The following is a 22774-nucleotide window of genomic DNA, read 5'->3' as shown; positions in this document are numbered from 1 at the left end:
CATTGCCTTTTCTATCCTGAATATTTTACAACTCTTGTACTCCCATTAAATGGATAATACTTACTTTTATATATTCCCCCTCCTCCACCCAACATAAAAACGAAAAAAAAAACTACTCTGTAGAGGAATGCCGCTCCCTAGAGAATATGCTGTCGTCATTTATTCTTCTTAATAAAATTTCTCTCTTGGCCAAAAACGAAGTGAGATTTTGTTAGTTTGTTGGAGCGAGAGCGGCATTCCTAATGAGGTCAGAGCTTCCTTTTCCATTTAAAGGAATAGAAAGGCACTTATATTTTGATTTTTTTTTTTGTCAGTGCATTTTGCATTTTGCCCAGCCTATAATGGATGACATTTTCCCGCCAAATGGTAACAGTGCATTTCCTGAGCAAACTGCAGTGTAGAATAGAGTCCTCACACCTGCCTTTTGTGGGTCCAACCTATCGGTTTACATCAAATAAAGTAAAAGAGCTCGTTACCAGGGCAACGAATCTCTCTCCCTCCCTCCCCCTCTCTCTCTCTCTTTCTCTCCCAATCTATCTCTTATTTTCCTTAATCTCCTCTTCTTTCTCCGCTCTCTTAATCTTTCTCTCTCTCTCTGCTCTCTATCTCTTTATTTAATACCTCCTTTCCTTTTTATCCTGTCTCCTAATTTCTCTCCCTCTCTCTCTGCATAGTTGTTTCTCTGTCTCTCTGTTACTCAGCTTTTCCACGCGCACAAACATACACATATGTTCCAGAAGAAAAGCATGCTAAAGTAAAACCAGATACTTATCAGATACTTATCGCCGTCCCTACCTATAAAAGATGAGCAGCACATACTGGTATACAGACACGAGGATGCGCATTCAAAAGACTGTTCGAAAATTGATGAAATAAGAATAAAAATTTCTCGACTAAACACGTTTTGCCATTGATTTGACATATTGATGAATAACGACTTATGCTTTAAGATAAGAGTAGATCATTTTTATTTTTAGGAAGTGATGGGGGGAGATGAATTCGGCTTTCCAATGAGGGTACAGTTTCAAATGCTTTCACAGCATACAGCTCAGATTTACATTTATGGCATATGCCCATATTAACTTTTGACGGGATTGACTTTTGTCTTCCATCCTTTATCAAGAGAAGAATTTTCACGGCATTCAATAAAGATACTATAGCAAAATATAGCCGACATTTTATGTTAGCATTCAAAATGAATCTTCAGATAACTCAGAAAGACGGCGACGTCGAACCCCAATTATCAAAGCCACAAATGAACCTGAGGAATTCTTTTATACATCCATAAAAAACTGTCAGCTGTTTTAATATTTACAGCCTGTTGGAACTCCATCTCTTAAGCCTCCTTGGTTAAACAATGGAGCTATCAGTCTATTTCTATTCTTTATTCTGAAGTTTTGGTTGTTTCAGAGAAGCGTGCGAGGAGTGGATCATTAAAAGGAGTTCCCATGTTCAAAAAGGAACAATATAATGTTGCACAATCACAGGACTCATAGTGTCTATGAACTTTAGACACGCAAACAAACCGAACTTCAAAAGACGTTATGTTTCACTTACAAATAGATTGATACATCTATCAACGCAATTATCTTTCTATTCTCTGGTTGAAATTACTATCAAAATAGCCTCTTTTTATAATCACTCGTCCTATTTTCTCCAGTCTTTCCTGCATTGTTGATTGTATTCCATCTCTCCCTTAGCAGGCAAAGTCCCAAAGGAGCTCTAGCTCTTTAAAAGTAAAAGTCAGTCAACGTCAACGAGATATGCTTCGTGATGGAACACTTTTTGAGGTTTTTTTTTTGTCTTTCTCTGCAAAGAACGAAATGGTTCGTGTACTGTTTTTAATTCTTGCCCGTGTGTAAATAACAATGATAACAATGCAAATGGAAAAAAAAAATGGTCAAGTCATGTAAGTTGGTTGTGTCATACAATGTACAATTTCGGATTGATAACGCCTTTTATAGTAAAGTCCGTGTAATGCCATACATGTATGGAATATGGCTTTCCAAGTTCTTTCAAGGGTTAGATTTGTAGTGATGCATTTATGTTAACATAGTTTTAAAAGGCAGTTGCAGAGTATATAGTATTGCTTTAATGTTTGGTTGGTTGTTTGTTTGTTTGTTTGTTTGTTTGTTTGTTTGTTTTGGGTGGGGGTTAATTCATAGTTGGGAATTTAGTATCTAGTCTGTCGATTAAAAGAGAGAACGACCATGGAGTAAAGACGAAATTCCATCACGTCTAAGAGTGCTAGATAGTTGCACCTGCCTTGCCAGTCACTAATTTCAGGTGTTATGACAAACATTTTTCATTATCCTGAACAAATACTTTCATAGGATAATTAGTGAAAAACTGATCAAATTGGAAAACGGGGTAGGTATATTTCAAAGTGACTGGGAGCAAAGCGGTGTCTCTCCTCAATCCGTTTTCAAGATAAAGTGCCATCCAATTTATATTAAAAAAAAAAAGATTTTAGGACACCAGCGCAATAATGTAGAAAAGAAAAATTCGAAAGCTTTACTGACGCTCAATTATTCGCCCGCAAATCGATACAAAGTTAATAATATGGATTCAAGCAATTTCCTTCTTTGCGGCACAGTGACTCTGTTTGTATGTTTTTAATATCCCTCTGCAGTTAAAAAAAAGCACAATTACATGGAAAGTTAAATTGCATTTCCACGAATCGAAACACCGTTCGCCCAATCATTTTAATCAAAGGCTTCTTTCAAAATAACCGTAAGACTCCGGGCGAAAGTTGGATTTGGATAACTTTGAAAACCACTCAAGACAACAACAATACTTTAACTGTCTTCTCTCTTAAATTTAGTGGCAAAAGAGGGGCAAAGAAAAAGTGATTAGAAAATACGTTCGGGATTTTTTTTTTTAATCGTTTTCCATGAATGGGCTTGTCTTAATGGTCACAGGCAAGACATCAAGAAGATAGTTGCACATACTGTTATTGTTTTTTTTTGTCTTATTGTTTGTCTAATTTTATTTCAATTCATTTTATTTGATTTAATTCGTTTCGTTCTTCTTTGCTATGTTTTTGTTTTGATGAGGAGATTTTGTTAATGTGTTTAAAGGGAGCCTACATCGAAAGAATAACATTTTGTTGAAGTGTTTAGGTACTGCCAAACAACCCGAAATCTAGTTTTACGACTCATCAGAGAAATCGGTAATAGAGGACAAAACATCTCTTTCTTGTATGTTTGCCCGTTCAATACGGAAAACGGGGAATCTGGCGGAACTAACTGGTATATTGATTCCGTACAAGTGCCGGTGATTAGAGTCTTTTCCCTGTCGCTAAATCTTGTAAGTACCGAATCCTCTAGAGGGTGGAATTAACAGTGCCCAAACACGTGAGCATACCATAATTTCTGGTTGTTGAAGCCTTTCAAGGCTTTTTTTTTTCTTACAGTACTGTGGTAGGTGAAAACAAAATTTTAAGCCTCATGGCTTAAAGCCACTGTTTAAAAGGGCATTGTACCGGTTTTTTATTTTTTTATATGTTGTTCTTTTAATTCTAAAAGACCCAGCGGTGCAAACAGAATCAAAATTTCATAACGATTTAGCCCGTAATTTCATGTTGAAAATTGAACTTTTTTGGCGAGAATTATGCTAATGAGCTGACGAGCCCGGATGTCGTGATGTCACAGGTGCCAAATATATCTCTGATTACTAGCCCTTGCATACGCGTGCGTTAAATCGTGCCGAGTAGCAGACGACGCTTAGGCTCAATTTAGCTAGCAGGCGGCACTTGTGTACTGTCCTATCCATGCAGCTGTCTCAAATTTCGCTGAACCAAACAGCACCAAAAATTACAGGATATACTTCTAAGCATATTTCAAAATACTGTATTATATTTGAACGAAATCGGTAATCGAGAAGTATCAATATTGACGCCGACTTTCAAGTTGTCACTCAAAAAAAAACTCACTCTTCGCGAGAGATCTTGGTAAACGCGACATGCACAATCTAGAACTGAAGTTAGCCGACTAGTACTGTGCGAACGGGGAATTTACGCGGGAACTAAACTAAAAAAAGTCATGATTTTGGCGATTTGTGTGATTTACGAACTTTATTTTTCATTCAACTTAGCTCAAATAATTTATAAATTGATTTTTTTGCTCCCGATTACTTCAAAGATTTGTCTCATGATATTAGATGGCTAACTTCAGTCTGTGTAGGGCTACTACGCCGCGATCACTCTTGTTTAGTCGTACAGAGTAGATTGTTTTTAGCGACGGCAGGAAAGTCGACAACTTCACTTACGCTTCCCGACTTGCGATTTGGTTCCAATTACCGTGAGCAAGTGGACATGAGTCATAAAATACTTCTTGTGATTTTGGTGCAATTTGGTTAAGCGAATTTTGAGATATCTACATGGATACGGAAGTACTCTAGCACTATGATGCCTACACCAGCGCTTGGATCGCGAAGCGGCGGCACTGTTTGTATGTACGTGGTCAGGCCACTCTTCCGAGGTATGACCGGGTCCTACTAAAACTAGATCTAAGTTAGTCCTTGGTGTTAATACGACCACCATGAGATTTATCTCGACTACAAAAACATTGAAAATCCATAAAGCAGATACCTTACTTGCAAAATTCAGCACAGAAACAACAGGGCCTGCAGGACAAGGGCCTAGATCTAGCGGCAACGCTAGACCTTGGAGTCTGGACTTGCGTCTGGACTTTCTTCAAGTTCTGGCAGCAGGGGTATGTATTGCATAATAAATGTTTACGCTGTGCCTATTGAGCGCTGTGCACGTACAGCTGTCGACGGGGCGGCGAGTAGAATCTTCTCGGTCCTTGACTGCTCACTAGTCCTAGTCCTAGTTCTAGTCTGGAGTCTATATTTACTGGGTGCATAACTAACTAGGCGTAAACCGTGATTGCCGTTGACTATTTTTTGGATTTAGATTTTAAGAGTCACTCAGTCCTCATCTTCGTTAGATAGTTTGAACTGTGATGTCGAACCATTATCGCTTATCAATGCATAGTTAGTTAGTGCAACGTTACTTACATACAGTTTTCTATGGGCAGCACGTTTGGACAATGATGCCAATTTCAATTTGCATATCTGGAATATTCCCCACAATTTTTTTTTCTAATAAAAAATCTTTTGAAGAGATTCCTTTTAGAAATTAATAGATATTGTTTAACATGTTTATTTCAGCTCCATATTGCAATTTTACTACATAACAGTTTTTGCAGTACTTCGTGGGAGATTTCATCAGTAAATTGACATGTGTAGTTCGTTTTGCTAAATTCGGAGGTTGGCACCTGTGACGTATGCCAAATTGTGTGGATCGTTCCTTGGCTTGCTCGTTTTCATTTTTTTCAAAAAAATCATTACAGGCTTATCCTGGGTTTTAGAATCCTCTCTTTCCAGTTGTAGGCATCAAAAAATGTAGATTAGAATTATCAGACAAGTAGAAAATGTCAGTACAGGTTTCTTTTAACATTGGCAGGAGTGATTTTTAAAAAAGTTATCACATTTTATGCATATGTATAATTCAGTTGTATCACGAAACATCCTTATACAATATGAGAATTTCCCAACAAACACTGTAGACGCTTTATTCTAGAAACGATTTTAATGAACTATTGTTCACAATTTGTATATCTAACCATAGTTAACATTAATTTTTGCATATGTTTTTTTCTATCCCTAACTCACATTATAGAACTATCTTGAAGCAGTAAAATTTGCTTTTGTTCTTTCATCTGCATTTATTGTAACTAGTGGCTTTCAGTATTTTGATCGTAACAGCAATATCCCTTATAAAAAACAACAACACGCAAATGCTAATGATTACCACGTTCACAGTAACCATTTTAAATCATGTGGACTATAGAATTCCCCATTCCCCCCCCCCCCTCTCTCTCTCTCTCTCTCTCCCTCTCTGGAAAGAAGAAATTTGTCTCATTTTCGACCTACCTCTTCAAGTGTTTGAAGAAGTTCGTGGAGTTGTAAAGTTTTGTCCCATTCCAGGCGTGAACCGAGTGGGGTGGGCATGTACCGCTCGTAGGCTTCTTCCAACGATGCATTCACGATGCATTCAATGCGGTGCCTGCGTATAAGAAGATGGCCAGATGTTTGTATAACAAACGTAAAAAAAAAAAAATTGTCGAAATTTACATGGGAAATGAAAAAATGTGGTTGTTTATGTCTACAAATTGGGATTTCCCCTGAACAATCTCAAAATGGCTAGATAGACTTTGAATAGTTGTATAGAACTGAATACTTAAAGTGGCCTTTTTTTTCTAAACGTATATTCAAAATATAAACACACAGGAACGGATAAAGTATACGCGGAGTCGGAGCTGTTAGGGAACTAAAGCAAATTGTTTTTATTTCCTTAATTCTAATAACAAAGAAAAAGTGTGAACTAAGTAAGCTTCTAAATATCTTATAAATATGACAAATTTACGGACCTCATAACGTATCTTGCGTTTCCATGAGAAGGGCACATTATTGACGCCTTACCTGCTTGTTGTGGTATCTATTTTTTTTCTTTCTTTGCAAGTTACATACATGACAATTGTATGTGTGTCTCCTTTTTGTTCTCTTTCTCTCTCTCTCTCTCTCTCTCTCTCTCTCAACGAGCTGCTTCTCTTGCCACACTTTGGTTATAGAAATCACGTTGAAATCACTGTAGATTGAGCAAAATACTGTTAAACCTGTCTAATGAAGTAAGGTGAGCGCTAAAGTGACATGGCGAATCCAACTCTATAGTACCATCATAGCTGCTTTTCGCAAAGTCTATTCATATCTGGTGTGTTCTACACGGGCCATGACGAGAGATGTTCGTTATTCCGAAGGCTCGTTATTCCGAAACACACAAATTCCTTAGAACTAGGTGTTCGTTAGTCCACAAATGAAATTTGGTTCCTTATCCCGAACATAAATTGTTTATCAACCCGAAAATTAAATAAGGTTCGTCAATTCGAAAATGAAGATAATTTACGTACTCAATTTAGTGAGTACTAACCTTATTTCTTTTTCGGATTAACGAACCTTCGGGACAACGAAAATGTGGGAAAAGGAACCTTAATTCACTTTCGGATTAACGAAAGTTCAGAATAACGAACCTTCGACACATACTCCATTATCTGCAGTTTATGATGGCTACTACAGATTTTATTTTACACATATTTCATGTCACCAAACAATGGTTATGCTAACCATACCGTCAATGAAAACAATTTCTTAACGTCAACTGCTAAAAGATCAACCCTACTTCTCATCAAACTGGTGCCACTCACACAAAAACGTTTTCATCATACTCACATGTAACCAGGAAAGAGCGTCGACCTCTTCGACCATACTTTCACGTGCTTCTGCAAATTAAAGGGAAAAATAGAAATAGATTTTTAAAAAAAGAAAGACAGAGCAACACAGAGACGGAGAGATCTTCTGTAAAAACTTTGTACGAAACGTCTGCAAGGCGAATCCTGAGAAGACACTTACATGACATTTAAGGTCTGTTTGGAAATCCCAAATGCGAACGTAGCCTCGTAAATTTTAGAAAAACGCATACGTATGGCGAATCCTAACACATCTTGGTCAGACATGGAAAAGCAGAGAGGAAACCACAAACACTGCCAGATTGAATAAGCGTGTTTGCAGAGAGCATTTCGTCCTAGATATCGAGTTTCTTGTGGTCCATTATTAAGATCCTGTCAGGATTACTTAGAGTCTAAGCTTTAGGAGCAATTTTACCCCTTTTTTCTCCTTTCCTGGGCGGTCGATAGCTTGCCTCTTGGCGCCGCCATGTTTTTCTCGATTTTTTTTTTTAAAATCACCACTATTTCTTCCATTTCTAATAGTTCTAGTACTCCTCCTGTATGTGCTGGTTTATTTAATCATTTAATTCTCTTTTACTGTTTATAAAGCATTTTTTCTGTCTCATCTTGTCTATTTTCTTATTTTCTCCTTCAACTATTCAACCTTTAGAAGGAACACAAAGCAGTAAAAAAGAATGATATTCACACACACACACACTCATAATGTATGTATGTACGTAGGTCCTATGTATGTATATATGTATGTATGTATATGTATTATGTATATGTATGTATATATGAGTATATATATATATATATATATATATGCATAATCATACATTTTTCTACCTATCTATCCATCTATCTACTATATATTAATTATTCATCTATTTGACGCGCCTGAGCAGCAAACGTATTTAAGGTGTATTAGGGCCGACTTGCTCAATGAATACTCATGTCCATGAAAAGGTGAATGGATAATAGTACTCGACACTAGCTGGTATTCTCCTTTCCTTTACACAAATATCACTTTCATGTGAACTGAAATACTTCCTACCATCAAGTGACCATTACTTCTTATTCTTAATACTTATTCTTAATATGTTAAATTGCTTATAGTGTTGAACTTATCTCACGGGATTCACAAGTAGACAGTAATGTAGGCAAATGGGCAGGCGAACAAATTTTCTGTGACTATATTTCCATTCTCGCCCACAATAACACCATAGAACACGCGTGTATATCAATATACACAAAAAAGGTGCAATCCTCGTGTTACTGCGGTCATCTCTATTACTGCGCCTAGGCTTGACATAGTACACTTGACAACTGAAGTGCTTTTTCGATATGTTTCGGGATAAGGCAAAAGTGTGGACACGACCGCGTACATCAGGTTCCCCTTCTACGGTGACTGTGAATCAGTCAGGGAGGTCATCTGTATACATGTGTCGTTACCTTCTGTGATGGCAGTGCATTGAAATGCATCACGACCTCGGAGTCTAGAGTTGGTTTATTGTTTTTGTTGTTCTCCTCGCCTTTGTCTTTCTTCCTCAATTCTGCATGTCTTTCTTACTTTTTTTATTTCCAATTAGTCGTGTGGGAGGTGGAACTTGCTCTGCTGCTATTTTAGGACTATAACCTATATGTGCGTTCCCCTAGAAGGCAGACGGTGTCATGCTGTCCAGAGTGTTTGTAAGAGGAGAAGTCCTTACCATGGGGGCGGGGGGGATATAAAACATGCATTGAACTCTGGCGCGTTCCTCGGGAGAGTCACACATCTAGTAGCGAACAATGCGATTACACTAAGATGCTTCAAACCAATACCATGGTTTAAGGATCGTTTTTCTTTATTAATTTCAAACTGTTTCATGTAACAGTTGGTTGACAGGAATATATCTTTTCCCATCTCTTGTAAATTCTTTAGTAGTTGAGACTCAAGGAGATTATTCTGTGCAGAGAAAGGTTTATGAGTAACCTCAAGATGCTTGTCCCTTTGGGCTTTCCTCTGCTGGTCTCTAAAGCTTATTTTACCCTCATCATTGATTAATTCCTTGACACTACTCATGTAATATTCTGATCGCTTGCTCGATGTCGGCACTTATACAAGTATCTATAATGAATGCATGTGTATATGTGCAAATGCGTGTGTGTGTGTGTGTGTGTGTGCGTTTGTATTTTTGTAGTTGAAAATCATTCTGTGTGAGGACACGGGAAAACAAGAAGAGAAAGAGATGGAGCACTGCCTCTAGGTGGAGAGAGGTCAACTGCACCCTTAAACTCAAGATGCAGAGTTGGGTTACCACCATAAGAAATGGGGGGGGGGGGATTCTACAGACGGTGACACGACATTTGCCTCTGCGACGATTGCTCGGATCTTATTTTCTCCAAGGATTTAGGGTTACAGTTAGGGTTGTGATAGGGCTTTAGGTTTAGTTTCATGTGAGGATTAGGATTAGGGTTAGGATTTTATTTGTGGGTAGAATTTATGTTTGGCTTAGCGTGCAGATATTTCATGGAGCAATTGCCATGGAAACGTTGCAGACAAGGTCCCAATCAGTGAGTGTCACAATCAGGAAAGATGAAAAATGTTCGAAATTTTCGACTCTTAAAGCTCTAATCTAAATCACGATATGACAGACATAAATAGACTACATTCTTTTCACCAAGGATGGATAAATGCATGGCACGTGTTTTCCAACATGATACATTTTTAGTGAAAAATGGTTTTGAAACGCAAACTTCGCACTCATTATCGGCCGAGTGCCCCACAGTCATGGTTCCCTGTCGCCCCCAAATGAGTTGATATCATCATGAGATTTCGCTAATCCTATAGACGGTCACGTTAAGGACTGCAACGATTTCTAATAAAAAAGAATGTGTTAAGTGTCAGTGTACTCCAGGCATTATGCCAAACCTTGATTGGAGACAGAAATGAGTTGAGGAATGCGTGAATAATATCATGTGAAATATATGAAAGTATCAAAGAACACATCTATTCCAGAAGCTCACCTTTTTCTTTTTACAGGTACGCAGTGACCACAACACATTTTTTCCCTTCATTTTGTATAGTCATAAAGTTTTGATAAATTCAAGCATTGCAGCTCCTCTCCCATGTTTTGTCATATTTTGTAATATGGTAAATCTGGAAATCTGACCATAGCAATGAAAACGTTCTTTCTTCTTTCTGTTCATAGATAAGCAAACCAAAGAAGACACGTTGGGCTGACACCACTTTCCATCCGATGAGGGTAGAGAGAGAGGGGGAGGGACGAAAGGAAACATGAGGACAATTGAAAAGGATAAGCATCAGACAGATGAATTACAACACGAAATCAAAACTGAGAGTAACGGAGAACGACAGAGGCAGGAAAAAAAAGATGAGTGGGGAAAATAAGGAGCGTGGGAAAGAGGAGTAAAGAGAGACAGAACCTGGCTGGAAAAAAAAAGAGAGAAAAAGAGAGGGAGATTGAAAGAGAAAGGGAGGGAGAAAGAAAGGGAGAGAGATGAAAGAATGGAGCAGAGTATACATGATGAACTTAAGCACGTACTCTGGAGAGTATGAAACATGAAAGCGAGACTTGTTCCGATAATCATCGCAGTCCTGAGGGTTGAGAGAGATTCAATGGTCTACCGAGGCTAGCTGGGATGTTTTGAATATCAATCGGACCTCATCGATCCCAGGTAAGCCTATTCCTTCCGCCGCTCCCAATAGCATTACTGAGAAGATGGTCTATTTTTATTTCAAGAAAAATATTGTGTTGATATGATATTACAATCTTATTCATCTTCTAACAGCCTGCCGTATTTTCTTCTCCCAACTTCCCATGCTCCCACATGCTACGACAGCGGAGCGTGCGCACATCGCAGAAGTTAACACACCACCGTCGTCTTACTGCTGAGGGCTCGAGTTCACATTTGAGAGGAGGAGAGGGTACGTCGAAAAAGGTCGAGTGTGTAAAGGATACGGGCATCATGAAGGTGGATACTCTTGCGTGCCACTCTAACTCTCAGGGAAGCCTGCAATCTACCGGGCATCAGTGGTGGCAGGCGAAATCAGGGTCCTGCGGGATCCGCTTTGATGGCAATGATAGCAGCGAGGGCAATGAGATGGGGGAAACTGAGTTGCTGGAAGTCTCTTGATGTGGTTGATTTCCACAGAGGTGAGGTGTGTGCAAACAACAAATGATCCCTATCAAGGGGACTGGAAAAGGAGATCTATGTGTCTTTATGAGACGAGGTCCCATTCGGGGTCCCTGGATCACAAAAAAAAAGGGCAATTGATATGTAAATTTTATAATATTCACAACGCAAAATTGGAACTTGTAAAATGCTTACGAGCTGTCGTTAATGTTTATCCAAGAACTGAGAGGTGGCCAAAATATGGCGTTTTGTCTTTCATAGTTGGATATGACCCTCCAATTTGCAGTGTTTGTCTTTTGCTTTGTAACTCTCCTCTTGTAGTGAGATTGATAAGGGGCTTGATGATGGGAAAGGGGAGGGAAGAGGTTTTAGAGGAGCAATAACTAATCTTATTTCAATTTCAGACTGGCGAATCTTTGGAATAACATCGGCCAAGAAGAAGTTGAGTTTTGACAATGTAACTGTTTAACAATAGCCATTGTTTTGTTCTTGTTTTAATCAAATTACGACGCAATGTCAAGTGTAAATCCTGACTAGTGCTGACGAAATTCACCTGTAGATCAGCAGATGTTGGGGTTTTTCTTTAGTCTGATGTATCACTTCATTGTTCGCTCGTGTTGGTTCTCTTGTCATATTTTTGGGGAAACTTGCGTACATCCGCCAAGACATGTTTTTTCTGGTCCCACTAACATATTTTTGTGAGCAATTTTAGTTCTCCAGGGGATGAAAACACTATTTGAATGTTTTTTTGTTGTATGCTGGGGATATATTGAGGCAGGAGGGCTCGAATCTACAACAGAGTGGTCATGATGGAGACTACTATAGGACCTAATCTTGGTGAAATAACTTGCCTCCTTGCCTGGTGTATGGTGAAAACATGTGAGAGTTCAGTGAGAGCTGAACTATCTCACATGTCCTGTATCACTGTATGCCTGATAAGATATTCACCATGGCGCTTTTTTTTTTGTCTGTCTCTGTTTTTGTTTTATTCTTATTTGAAAGCTGAATGGGTATTTTTATGATGGTTGTTGCTGTTGTGGTTAGTATTTTCTGTGCTAGCTTGGTATTAAAATTATAATTATCATCAGACATTATTAGGGCCTGTGTTCCACTACTCAGCTGTTCATGTTTCCTTCACATTCTTTCAATCAGTATATTATTATTGGTGCTGCTAATCATTATTATTAAATGTTTTTAAGTCTGTGTTAATTTGTTTCCATTTCATGTAAAAGTTATTTCACCATAATAGCATGCAAAGTACATTTGTTCCCAAGAAATCTTATAGTACATGGACATGTAAATGCACATAAATTATAATACCTTGAATACTAGCTGCAAAATTCAAAATGTGACCATGCAACCAGTTCACTGCACATCACAATGCACCAGTGTTGTTTGCAGGCACAGCAATGGGTAATGCACCAGTAAACCTTCAGAATAGCGCCACAAATGATCGCATTAACGAACCCTATTTCATTTTCCGATTAAGGAACATCTAGGTATAGGGAATCTGTGTGCCCCGGTATAACGAATCTTCAGAATAACGAACATCACCCAACATTATTGTGTCACTGACTATTTCGTTAAATCGCATTTATGCTGACTAAGAGTATCCAGCTGTACTGCATTTTGTTATTTAAGGACATCTTCGTCATGTCGTTCGAAAAATGTAAAAATAAGTGAGAAAGATCTTAAAGTCTGATGGACAGGATATTTATTGAATGTGAAAATCACAAATGCAATGGAATTGCAACTAATGTCTTGTGATTTCCACTCTGCATAAAAAGCCCGCAAAAAATGGACCAACTTACTGCTTGACATGTTGTTTTCAAGTCTATATCCCATCCGTTCGTTTTCACAAATAAGTGCAAGTTTAATACAAGCCCATCGTAGCCCAGCTTCATTTACTTGCTAATCTTTACTTGGTTTACTTGCTAATATATCTGCCTTTTTCCGTTTTCTCTCCTTCACTTCTTTTCTTCCTGATCTATGCATTTCTCTCTTCTTCTTTTTTTCAAATTAGTGTGCATTATATCATTTGTCAGAAGCTTCAAGTTTATTTTTAGAAGATTTCCATCACATCCAATTACGGTCAGCTTTATGTCCCAGGGACTGATTAATGCAGTATACATAATGATGTTCTGTTATGAAATAATACTATTATCATGTTCTACCGCATTGATGAGATGTGGCAATGCACAAATGGAAGGCAAAAAGGGGCTTCAGATGATGTTAATACAGTCACAAAGAGAAACACCCTCATGCCGACGGATAGAATGTTTGTCCAGTGAGAGGAGGGTGATTCTGATAGGAGATAAAAGAGAATGAAACTAAACGACAACGACGGATAAAATGATGGGTTTCTTAACGGGTCAACTTGCTCATTACAATTACAGAATGATTAAGGAAATGATAAAGATCCTAGCGTTATATCAATAGACAATGGATATTACAAAGGAGAGTATATTATGAGGTAATTTTCATGTTTCATACTGTGGTATTCTGCTTGTGTTTAGCCCTAATGTACTAGACAGTATTCATTCTGTTATTTATGTCACATCAAGGGATTTGATTAAATCACCTCTTTGGTCTGCTGTCTTCGCCGCGTCCATCCGTGAATGTTTGGTGTTGGTCCATGCACATGTTCTACTACTAAATGTACACGAGAATAGTACTTTGAAAAAGGCTCATGAGTTAGCCGCACAAATTGAATCATTTTGAAACCAGAACCCTGATGATTTTATATCCAAACGAAACTTGCCTAAAAGACCCCCCCCCCTTTTTTTTCTTCTTTTTTTTTTTGCTGGAAAAGAGAGAGAGAGAGAGAGAGAGAGAGAGAAACATAAACGAGATATTATAGCAGATATGTCATCTGCAAAATAGCCTGTGGTTAAAAAGCCAATTTCTTTCGTATGTTGGTATGCATGGGCTTCGATGCAAAGGAAGGAACACCGACTTGCTTATCAACCTAAAATGAAACGTGGTTTATGATGACCTTCAGTAACGCTAATTCTCCGCATCTCCCAATATCATCACTTTATCTGATTAGGGCGGAGATGGTTGCTTCATATGCTTTTGTACTTCCATCATTGAATACCGCCCTCACGTCGCACAGAATGGGGGAAGCCGTATATTGGCCCTGTCGGCTTGAATTACCGCTTTGGGGGATAACGCTCGCTTTGTTTGACGTCAATAAATTAATGTCCTAAATGGAATGTCTCTGATACTGTGGTTGATGGTGCTTTAAGTGATTAGTGGAAACATGAATATCTGGGTCACAGAACGTTCATGGCTTCATTAGGAGAATCGCAAATGAATACGCGCTACAGTGAGAGATACAAATGGACATTTTTTTTTTTTTTTAAATGAAGAATTCTAATCCGGACGTGATTGACTAACATCGGTCAGGATTCTGACTAGGGTTTCTGTATAATTGATTACTCTATGCCCCTTAACCTCTAAGATTTGTATAGTGTATTCCTGCGGCTGTATCTGTGTGTGGGGGATGTACGTGTGTGTGTGTGTGTGTGTGCGTTTGTGTTCTTGTGTTTATAAGAGTTGTAAGTATTTTCAAATCAAGAGTGTCATTCAAATAATTTGTGTTATAACGTAAAGATATTGTAGTTAATTTATATCAGCTGAAATGAGAGTTGCGGAAATAAATTATATACTAAAAGGCGTATGTGTTGCTATTGTTGTTGTTGTTCCACCCAGAATGAAGTATTTTTTTCAAGTACTGTGTACTTAATATCTATGGACTCTATTTTCATAAAGTTGAATATATGACTGTGAATTGTGCAGTGTGATGATTACATAATGATTCGGATGAAATCTAAATGAATATGAAACATTTTGATAGTATATTAAAGTATGGACTGGCACTAATTTGATAAACTATTCATAATGAAAACGGAAAGACGGTAAAAGTTTGGCATGTCGCCTTGTTTGCTCTTCTGAATTGATGATTTGTATTGTGATACTTAATTCTTGCTTGCTGTTGATTATTTTACTGTGACGTCAATATAGAAATGTCAGTACTGTTAGACGTATTTTTCTGTTTCTAAGTTTCTTCTTCCGTGGGGCATGCATTGTAATTTCAAGTGTTTCCGACCTTGTTGATTCTTATCGTAATGCAAGACTTTTGTTTGTTTGTTTTTTATCTGCGTAGTCCCAGCTCCATAAAACTTGATAAATTTGCTAAATCTTGATAAAAATCGAAGACTTTTTAACCGAACCAGTTAGAAAAGAAGAGGGAAGAAGCCTCATAGCTTGACGTCTTCAGCACCTAATATTGAATTCATCCTGATAATACAGAGACCTAACCAAATGCTATCTGTAGAACTCAGCAAAACCTTTCTGACAAGTGGTATCGATTACACCATGCATTAGTGGGGGCTGATATGACAGACGCTTGTATCTAATATGAATACATTATTAAAGAAATCTAGTCTCTCCTCTCTGCTTCTTTCTTCTTCTTTTTTTCCCTTATTTTTGTGACATGCTTTCTCTTTCCATTGTTGTTCTAATGTGCATTTCCCTTAAAAACCCAATCCTATTTGTGTATTTGTTTTGAGAAATATTCCATTCGAACTTTTCAAGAAAGTTTGCATATTGCGTAACTTGTAGGATGTAAAACCCCAAGGCCCATATAATAATTCAGAATGATGTAGCTTAAATGCATATTTTACGAGGGTGTTTATTATCGATTCAATACTTCCTGACGCACAAAAAAAAAATAGCAATTAGCTTTCAAACGATTTGCCGACCGAAGATTCTGTGTAGCTTTGTTTGATTGCACACAAACTACTCATTATTATAATATTATTAATACTATTATTATCATTAATCGACCAGATAAAGAACATATACATAGCATAAACATTAGAAACATAAGATGAAAACAAAAGTGAACATTACAAAAGGATACACTGTACTGTACATATAACACACAATGATACGGGTAAAGATGGTGATAACATGTGGGTCAGCCTGAGGGCACACATAAGTAAAGACATTTACTGATGCCCGTATAGGCAATTGAACCTACACAATGTTGCCCTCAAGGAACATTGATATGATACATACTATTAATACACACAAATTTAATTTCAAATATTGTACTGTAGACATAAATAACCTATGTAAACTATAAATCAAATGGATTAAGAGCAGACAATTTAAATTTACAGGTATAATTCTGAACAAACACTATAGTAGAATATCTGTGGCAGAGTATATAAACTGGAAATATGAATATGGCGGCTGGGTATACATGTACCTCCACCACATAACATTAGTCTCCCATAGATATGTTTTACATCTTGATAATGATTATGAAAATAATAACAATAATGATAATAATAGTAATGATGATAATAATAATAATAATGATAATTATAGTAATAATAACCATTATTATTATTATAATTATAATTATCATCATCATTATTATCATTATTATTATTATCATTATTATAATGATAATGATGTTACTCATAATAATAGTAATAATAATAACAATAATAATATACGTTTATAGTAATAATAATGATAATGTTAACAATGATTATACCGTCTTATTTACCCAGAGTAGCCTCTTCAGTGTTGCCACTACACTGCCAGAGGGCCCTGTCACTATTATTGCTCTAGCGTTTGCGAGGTACCCATTTATACACCTTGATCGAGAGGGACCTTGTATGTAAAATATCTTGTTCAAGGACGTTGGCACTGGACGGGAATTAAACTCTAAAGTCCTCCGTTTGGGAGTCGGGAGTCTTATCCACTATGCCACAACGCCCCCTCTTACCAGCGTCAAACTACAATTTCACGTAATTACCCAATAAGAAATATCAAAATAACATGTTTTAAACTTTAGTTACACAACCCCAAATATATTTAATTTTGTATATTCCTTAAACCGGATATTTATTTTGAAATAACTGAATTTATTTCCAAAGCAATTATTTGGGAACTTAAACATTCTCACTTAACCTTTGACCCCCATGCATCTTTGACCCTATAACCCACATCTTTCCTTCATAATCATACAATAATGTCCATTATCATGACATTACTCCGAGCTATCTTCAAAACATGAATTCAAATGAAATACAGAGCAAGAGAGAATCTGTAAAAAAGAAGAAAATAGAGGGGAAAAAATGAGAAAAGGAACCTTAGATTCCCAATCCTTTCCCTGTGCGTCAAACGTCGCAGAAGTTTTATATCGACAACGAAATGTCAATCATTACAGACAGCAACATCTCACGCTGTCATGCTTTGTCCTTTATACTCTATACATAGAACTGATTCGAAGAGTGGTAAACCAGCCTGTATGCAGACATTAATTAACTGAGAGGAACAGTCTCTCTTGCATAGCACGCATGTGCGCTGAGAAAGAAAACTATGCACACACAATACAAACAGCATCCAGTATGGAAAAGGAGAAGAAAGTCAGGGTTGTTTAAAATGTCAATTTCTGAATCATGTCGTATGGTGAACTAAGAAAGCGATCCTCCGAACTGACATTTTGCTCCAACCACGCTAATGTCTGCTCAGGACCGCTGTGCTCTTCGAATTGACGGAAGAGATAGTTACATATATCCAAACACAACAGTGTGTCAACCTTTGGACGCCGAAGCAGGGGTAGGCGAATTCAATGGCTCAAAACAGATAAAATAGCTGATATGTAATTTGTTGCACGCGACCGGATGAGATCAAATTGGTAACTTTTCACCGGACGAAAAGTCGTTCCGAGCAACCCCATTTCCCCAATGCGGATCAAATTCATATCCCGAACATATCTTTGAATTATTTTAATAGCTTCCACAGATATATGAAGAAATTTAAAATCAGTAACTTGCTCACCAATTTCAATGCTTTATACTAATCGGAGCAAAATAGATTCCAAGCATACAGTGTGTATAATAAACGTGTATACTTCTCGAAATATCCTGAGTTAGCGTTTGGAATTGTATGTATTGCTCACTGCTGTCGCATTAATACGAAAATGATATTGGACACCACTAGGAATATAGTAATGTAATAACATTGTCATACCCAGCATCATTTCCACTCGCCTCTTTGTCAGTGTCCAATCGAGAAACATAATAATGCTACCGAGGAAGACGGAGGCACAACCTTATCTACCATAATGTGTAGTAATCGATAGAAGACAGACGTGTGCTGGTATGTATATCCATTTAACTGAAACTGTCCTATGCTGTTTATCACTCTTATACTGTGGACGGATATATTCAGGCATACTTCCAAATAACCATGTTACACAATCCCTGTTGTCGAGCAATTCCTATGCTTCTAACTTTGTGTGTGCGTGTCATTGAAGTGTGTGTGTGTGTGTGTGTGTGTGCGTGTGTGTGTGTTTGCGTGTTTGTTTATTTTTGCTTTTGTTTGATTTTTTATTGGGTGGGGCTTTTATAGTGCCGTGAGAGTCTTAGGGCGTTAAGTTAACAGAAACAAATATATTCATCATCATCAAGCATGTCATAATTACGACGATGCTTTAGCAGGGCGGAAAGGAGTATTTCGTTACAGTACAAATATATTAAAGGGATGGTAAAGTATTGGTGGAGATGAGAATTGGGCTTTTAACTTTTTGCGAGATACCAAGAAAACACTTATGATATATTACAGAGCATACCATTTTAAGAGGAATTCAAAGTTTATTTGATGAAAATTGGGTTTGGAATGACTGAAACATCCAAAAACAAAGTAAAACAAAGTGATCGTAACAAAGTGTGGGTCCCACACTTTATCAGAATCACTCTTTTTTGGATATCTCAGCCATTTCAAAACCAATTTTCATCAAATAAACGTTGAATTCCTCATAGAATTACGTGCTCTTTCATATTTCATAAGAGGTTTCTCATTATTTCACCCCAAAATGTTAGAAACCTGAAAGTAGGTCTCACCCAAAACTGTACGATCCCTTTAAGTCGTTTCGTCCATTGTTATGCCCTTCGAATGACACAACGAATCTTATGGCGGAAGTAAGCTAACTAAACATGCTGAGTGTGTAATACGCGCGTCAATATTAATTACGAACGCCACCAAGTGTCTTCAAACAGAGACGACTTCTGTTCCAATTGGAAAGTCAAATTGGAATGGTCATTGGAAAGATCTGTAAGTGTTAAGTTAGATTACAAACATCAAACAAAGAATTAAGCATGAGATAGAGTTCAGCATTTTGACAGAAAGGTGCATGCATTGTTCACAACCATGACAACAGGAAGATAAAGACGATGAATATGTTGGCAGTAATGTTCATCCACGCGTCTCTAGCTTGAACTGACGTGTGTGCGAGTAAAGAAGAAATAAGAAGAGACAGGCTTACAAAACGGACAAATTGGCGTTAGTTTTCTCAAAGTTATTATATCATCGACATAACAAATGTGACAACTGTATTTTATGCAAGGCATCATTACTATTGTCATTTCTTATTTGTCATTTTCTCATGGAGGATTCGTACGTGAAGTGGCCTATTTGTTATACAAGGTATAGTTTTTTCCAATGGTTGTTACAGTTGTACGGTGAAATGCACTGATGCCAAACAGCTTTCTGCGATCTTGTGGAACGCCATAATTTTGGACTTCCAAATATACGACACGACGCTATATGTCAGATTGTCGGAGAAGCAAGATGCTTCGACGATGAACACGCCATGTAACAATAAAAGCGATCGGATATCATGCTTACAAAAGACACCGGTATCAATATACCCCCTGGGATTTGAACCTAGAACTCTCATTGTCTGACGAAGACAGTGAACAGTGGATGAAACCCGTCTCGTATACAAAAGACGGTGGAAGACGGGCATTTTTTTTTTTTTTTTTTTTTTTTTTTAGCTCAGTCAGCTTGCAGCTAAGGCGACATAGACGAGTTAAGGTGGAGGGTAGTGTACTGCAGAATTGTGTTGTTCTCAGATTTTCGTTGAATGGTGATATGAAAATAAATTTTGGGCTCAACTTTCAGGGTATAAATACCTGTTCTTTTCCATGCTTTTTATCATGATAAAGAACAGAGACTACAATGCCATGTTTGCCTATTGCGTGTCATTGCGCATAAAAACACAAGGATTGTTTTTCACATTTCCTTCCCTTGCGTCAGATGCCTTGACCAAATTAGAAAAGAAATCTTCCTTTATGCTGTTGGCGTTTTTCGCTCATGTTCCCTAAACACCAAGCTAATGTGTACCCAACATTGTACTTTGATATATGCGGTAAGGATAAGAGATACACTGTGGTCTACATTCTAAGCCCCTGCCATTCCGTATCATTCAGACACGTGCGTTTGGGCTAAGTGTGTGTGTGAGTGTAAAACTGTGCCTGTACGCTGAGTTTTTTTTCCCTTCTTTTTAGTGTTGCAAGAGTTTCGAATGGTAATCAGAAGCTACTGTCATTCAAATTCAAATGCAAACTGTATTTTCACCTCTTTTTTTTTTTCAACAGAATGTACAAGACGCAATAATATGATAAATTTGACATACAAGTCGTTGAAAATATACATAACCAGACAGGGATAACATCATGTTCATATCTACACGATCAGTACAAAAAAGAAACATACACTCTTTATACACCTCTGCGAAAAAAAAAGAAACTATGCCTGTATCATGTGGGTACCTCTGAGGGAAAGGGGGAAATAAGGGGGATGAAAAGCTTACAACTACAAAGACAAAAGACAGCAGTTTACAACTACATGATATTCAACAGGAGTATGGATTATGTTTATATTACTTCATAGAATGAAATTTGCTAGGGTTTTTCGTTTTTGTTTTTTTTTTAGTCGTGAATCTCCGCATAGCATGAAATTTGTTGGGGATTTTCGTTTGTTTGTCTGTTTGTTTGTTTGCTTGCTTTTTATAGTCGTGAATCTCCGCATGTTTTTATCTTAGGTTTTCATTAAAGGTACCAAAACCCCACAAGATGTTATGACAGTATTATTTTTTTTTTAAAGCAGACTTTAAAAAAAAGAGAGAAAAGACAAAATTGTTTGTTATTTTTTTTCTTTAACGGTATCCTTGAATATCAATGAGCATCTAATGAGCGCGAAATACAAGTATTTCGCTATACTTTCGGCCAAAGGTGGCGCACTTTCCTCATCATGATAGAGTTCACGGCTACTGCTTATCCTCACTGATCGCTTAGGCTTACGTGTTAAACTCATGTGACTTAAAATTATTGTGTGCGTAAAAGAAGGATTTCGTTCGCAGTCCTGACAGTGTGCCCTTCTAGTCTGACTCGGTGATATTTCACCATCTCCGTTTCAGGTCCTCATGTCGATAATGAATGATGAGTAAGTCGTCGTGAGGAAATACAATAATGTGTCTGCTTTCAGATCTAATCAACTTTGAAATAATGTATCAATAACACGATTTGTGATTGGCTAAATTGGCACCACGTGACATTTATCGTTTGTCTTTGTTGACGGCTGCACATTAGAGCCATGTATTCTTTTAGGGGTAATCAATGTAATAAAACCACTGTCAAGTCGTTAATGTATATAATGATATATGCTACATCATATTTCTTTCCAGACTCTGTAGACTAAGCGCTCCTGATGCTTTATAAACTCTCACTCAATAATGCAATAATGAAATTGAACTTGGGCAATTGTCGTGACCTCGTAGATTATAACAGACAAATGTACTATTTGCATTGTATTGCAAAAGAGGAATGTAAGACGTAGGCTTGAAGTAGTAAAATGGAGAAACTAAAGCAGATAAAATTTTTAAGAAAAAGCAACGAATTGAGGGGGAAGTGAAAGAAACACGCTAAAGAGTTCATCATCTTGATTATACATCAGACTTCAATTGGTAAGATGGCCACGTAATTACAGTATAATGAAACATACACAAGTAAAGAGAGACAGACAGACAAAGAGAGAGAGAGAGAGAGAGAGAGAGAGAGAGAGAAGTGAAGGGCGGGATATATGTTATATTTGTGTTGCTTTATTTGAATATCATTTGTGACTCACCGTTGTCTTACTCGACTTCCAGTCAGACGGATCCTGATGAATTTTCTTAAACGCTTCCTCGGCCTCCTCCAACGCCTTGAGATACGCAGCCTCTCTTGACGTAATGGCCATTGCCCCTTAGTCTTCCCAGCTCTTCTCTCTCTTTATCCCTCCCTCTCAGTTTCTTGGCGTCTCCCTCCTAAGAGTAGGATAAGAGATAGGGGGGGGGAATGAGCAAACAAATATTAAACAAAGAATGGCGGACTTAACGACATGTCTAACATGAGCGAGAAGCAGAGACGCAATCGAAGTGCTCTGAATTGAACTCTTTTTCTCTCTTGGGTACGCTCCCTCGCAGCAAAGCCTGCTTCAGC

General features: G+C 37.6%; 1 protein-coding gene across 1 annotated transcript in view; it reads right to left on the bottom strand.

The window, feature by feature from the left end:
* LOC139740051 (stAR-related lipid transfer protein 5-like) overlaps positions 1-22532 on the bottom strand; it is a 40779-nt gene extending 18247 nt beyond the window's left edge. Inside the window, exons 1-3 of the mRNA XM_071650643.1 lie at positions 22422-22532; positions 7294-7343; positions 5941-6073 (exon numbers count right to left, since the gene is read on the bottom strand). Coding sequence (XP_071506744.1) covers positions 5941-6073; positions 7294-7343; positions 22422-22532 — 294 coding nt within the window. The remainder of the gene's footprint in view (positions 1-5940; positions 6074-7293; positions 7344-22421) is intronic.
* Positions 22533-22774: the final 242 nt, after the last annotated feature.

The sequence above is a fragment of the Diadema antillarum genome, unplaced genomic scaffold (assembly GCF_040938485.1).
Source record: "Diadema antillarum isolate AM-2024a unplaced genomic scaffold, OU_Dant_1.0 seq00000829_RagTag, whole genome shotgun sequence".
In the NCBI taxonomy this organism is placed as follows: Eukaryota; Metazoa; Echinodermata; class Echinoidea; order Diadematoida; family Diadematidae; genus Diadema; species Diadema antillarum.
The sequence above is the reverse complement of the archived record's forward strand: the minus strand, read 5'-3'. Positions and strand labels throughout refer to the sequence as shown.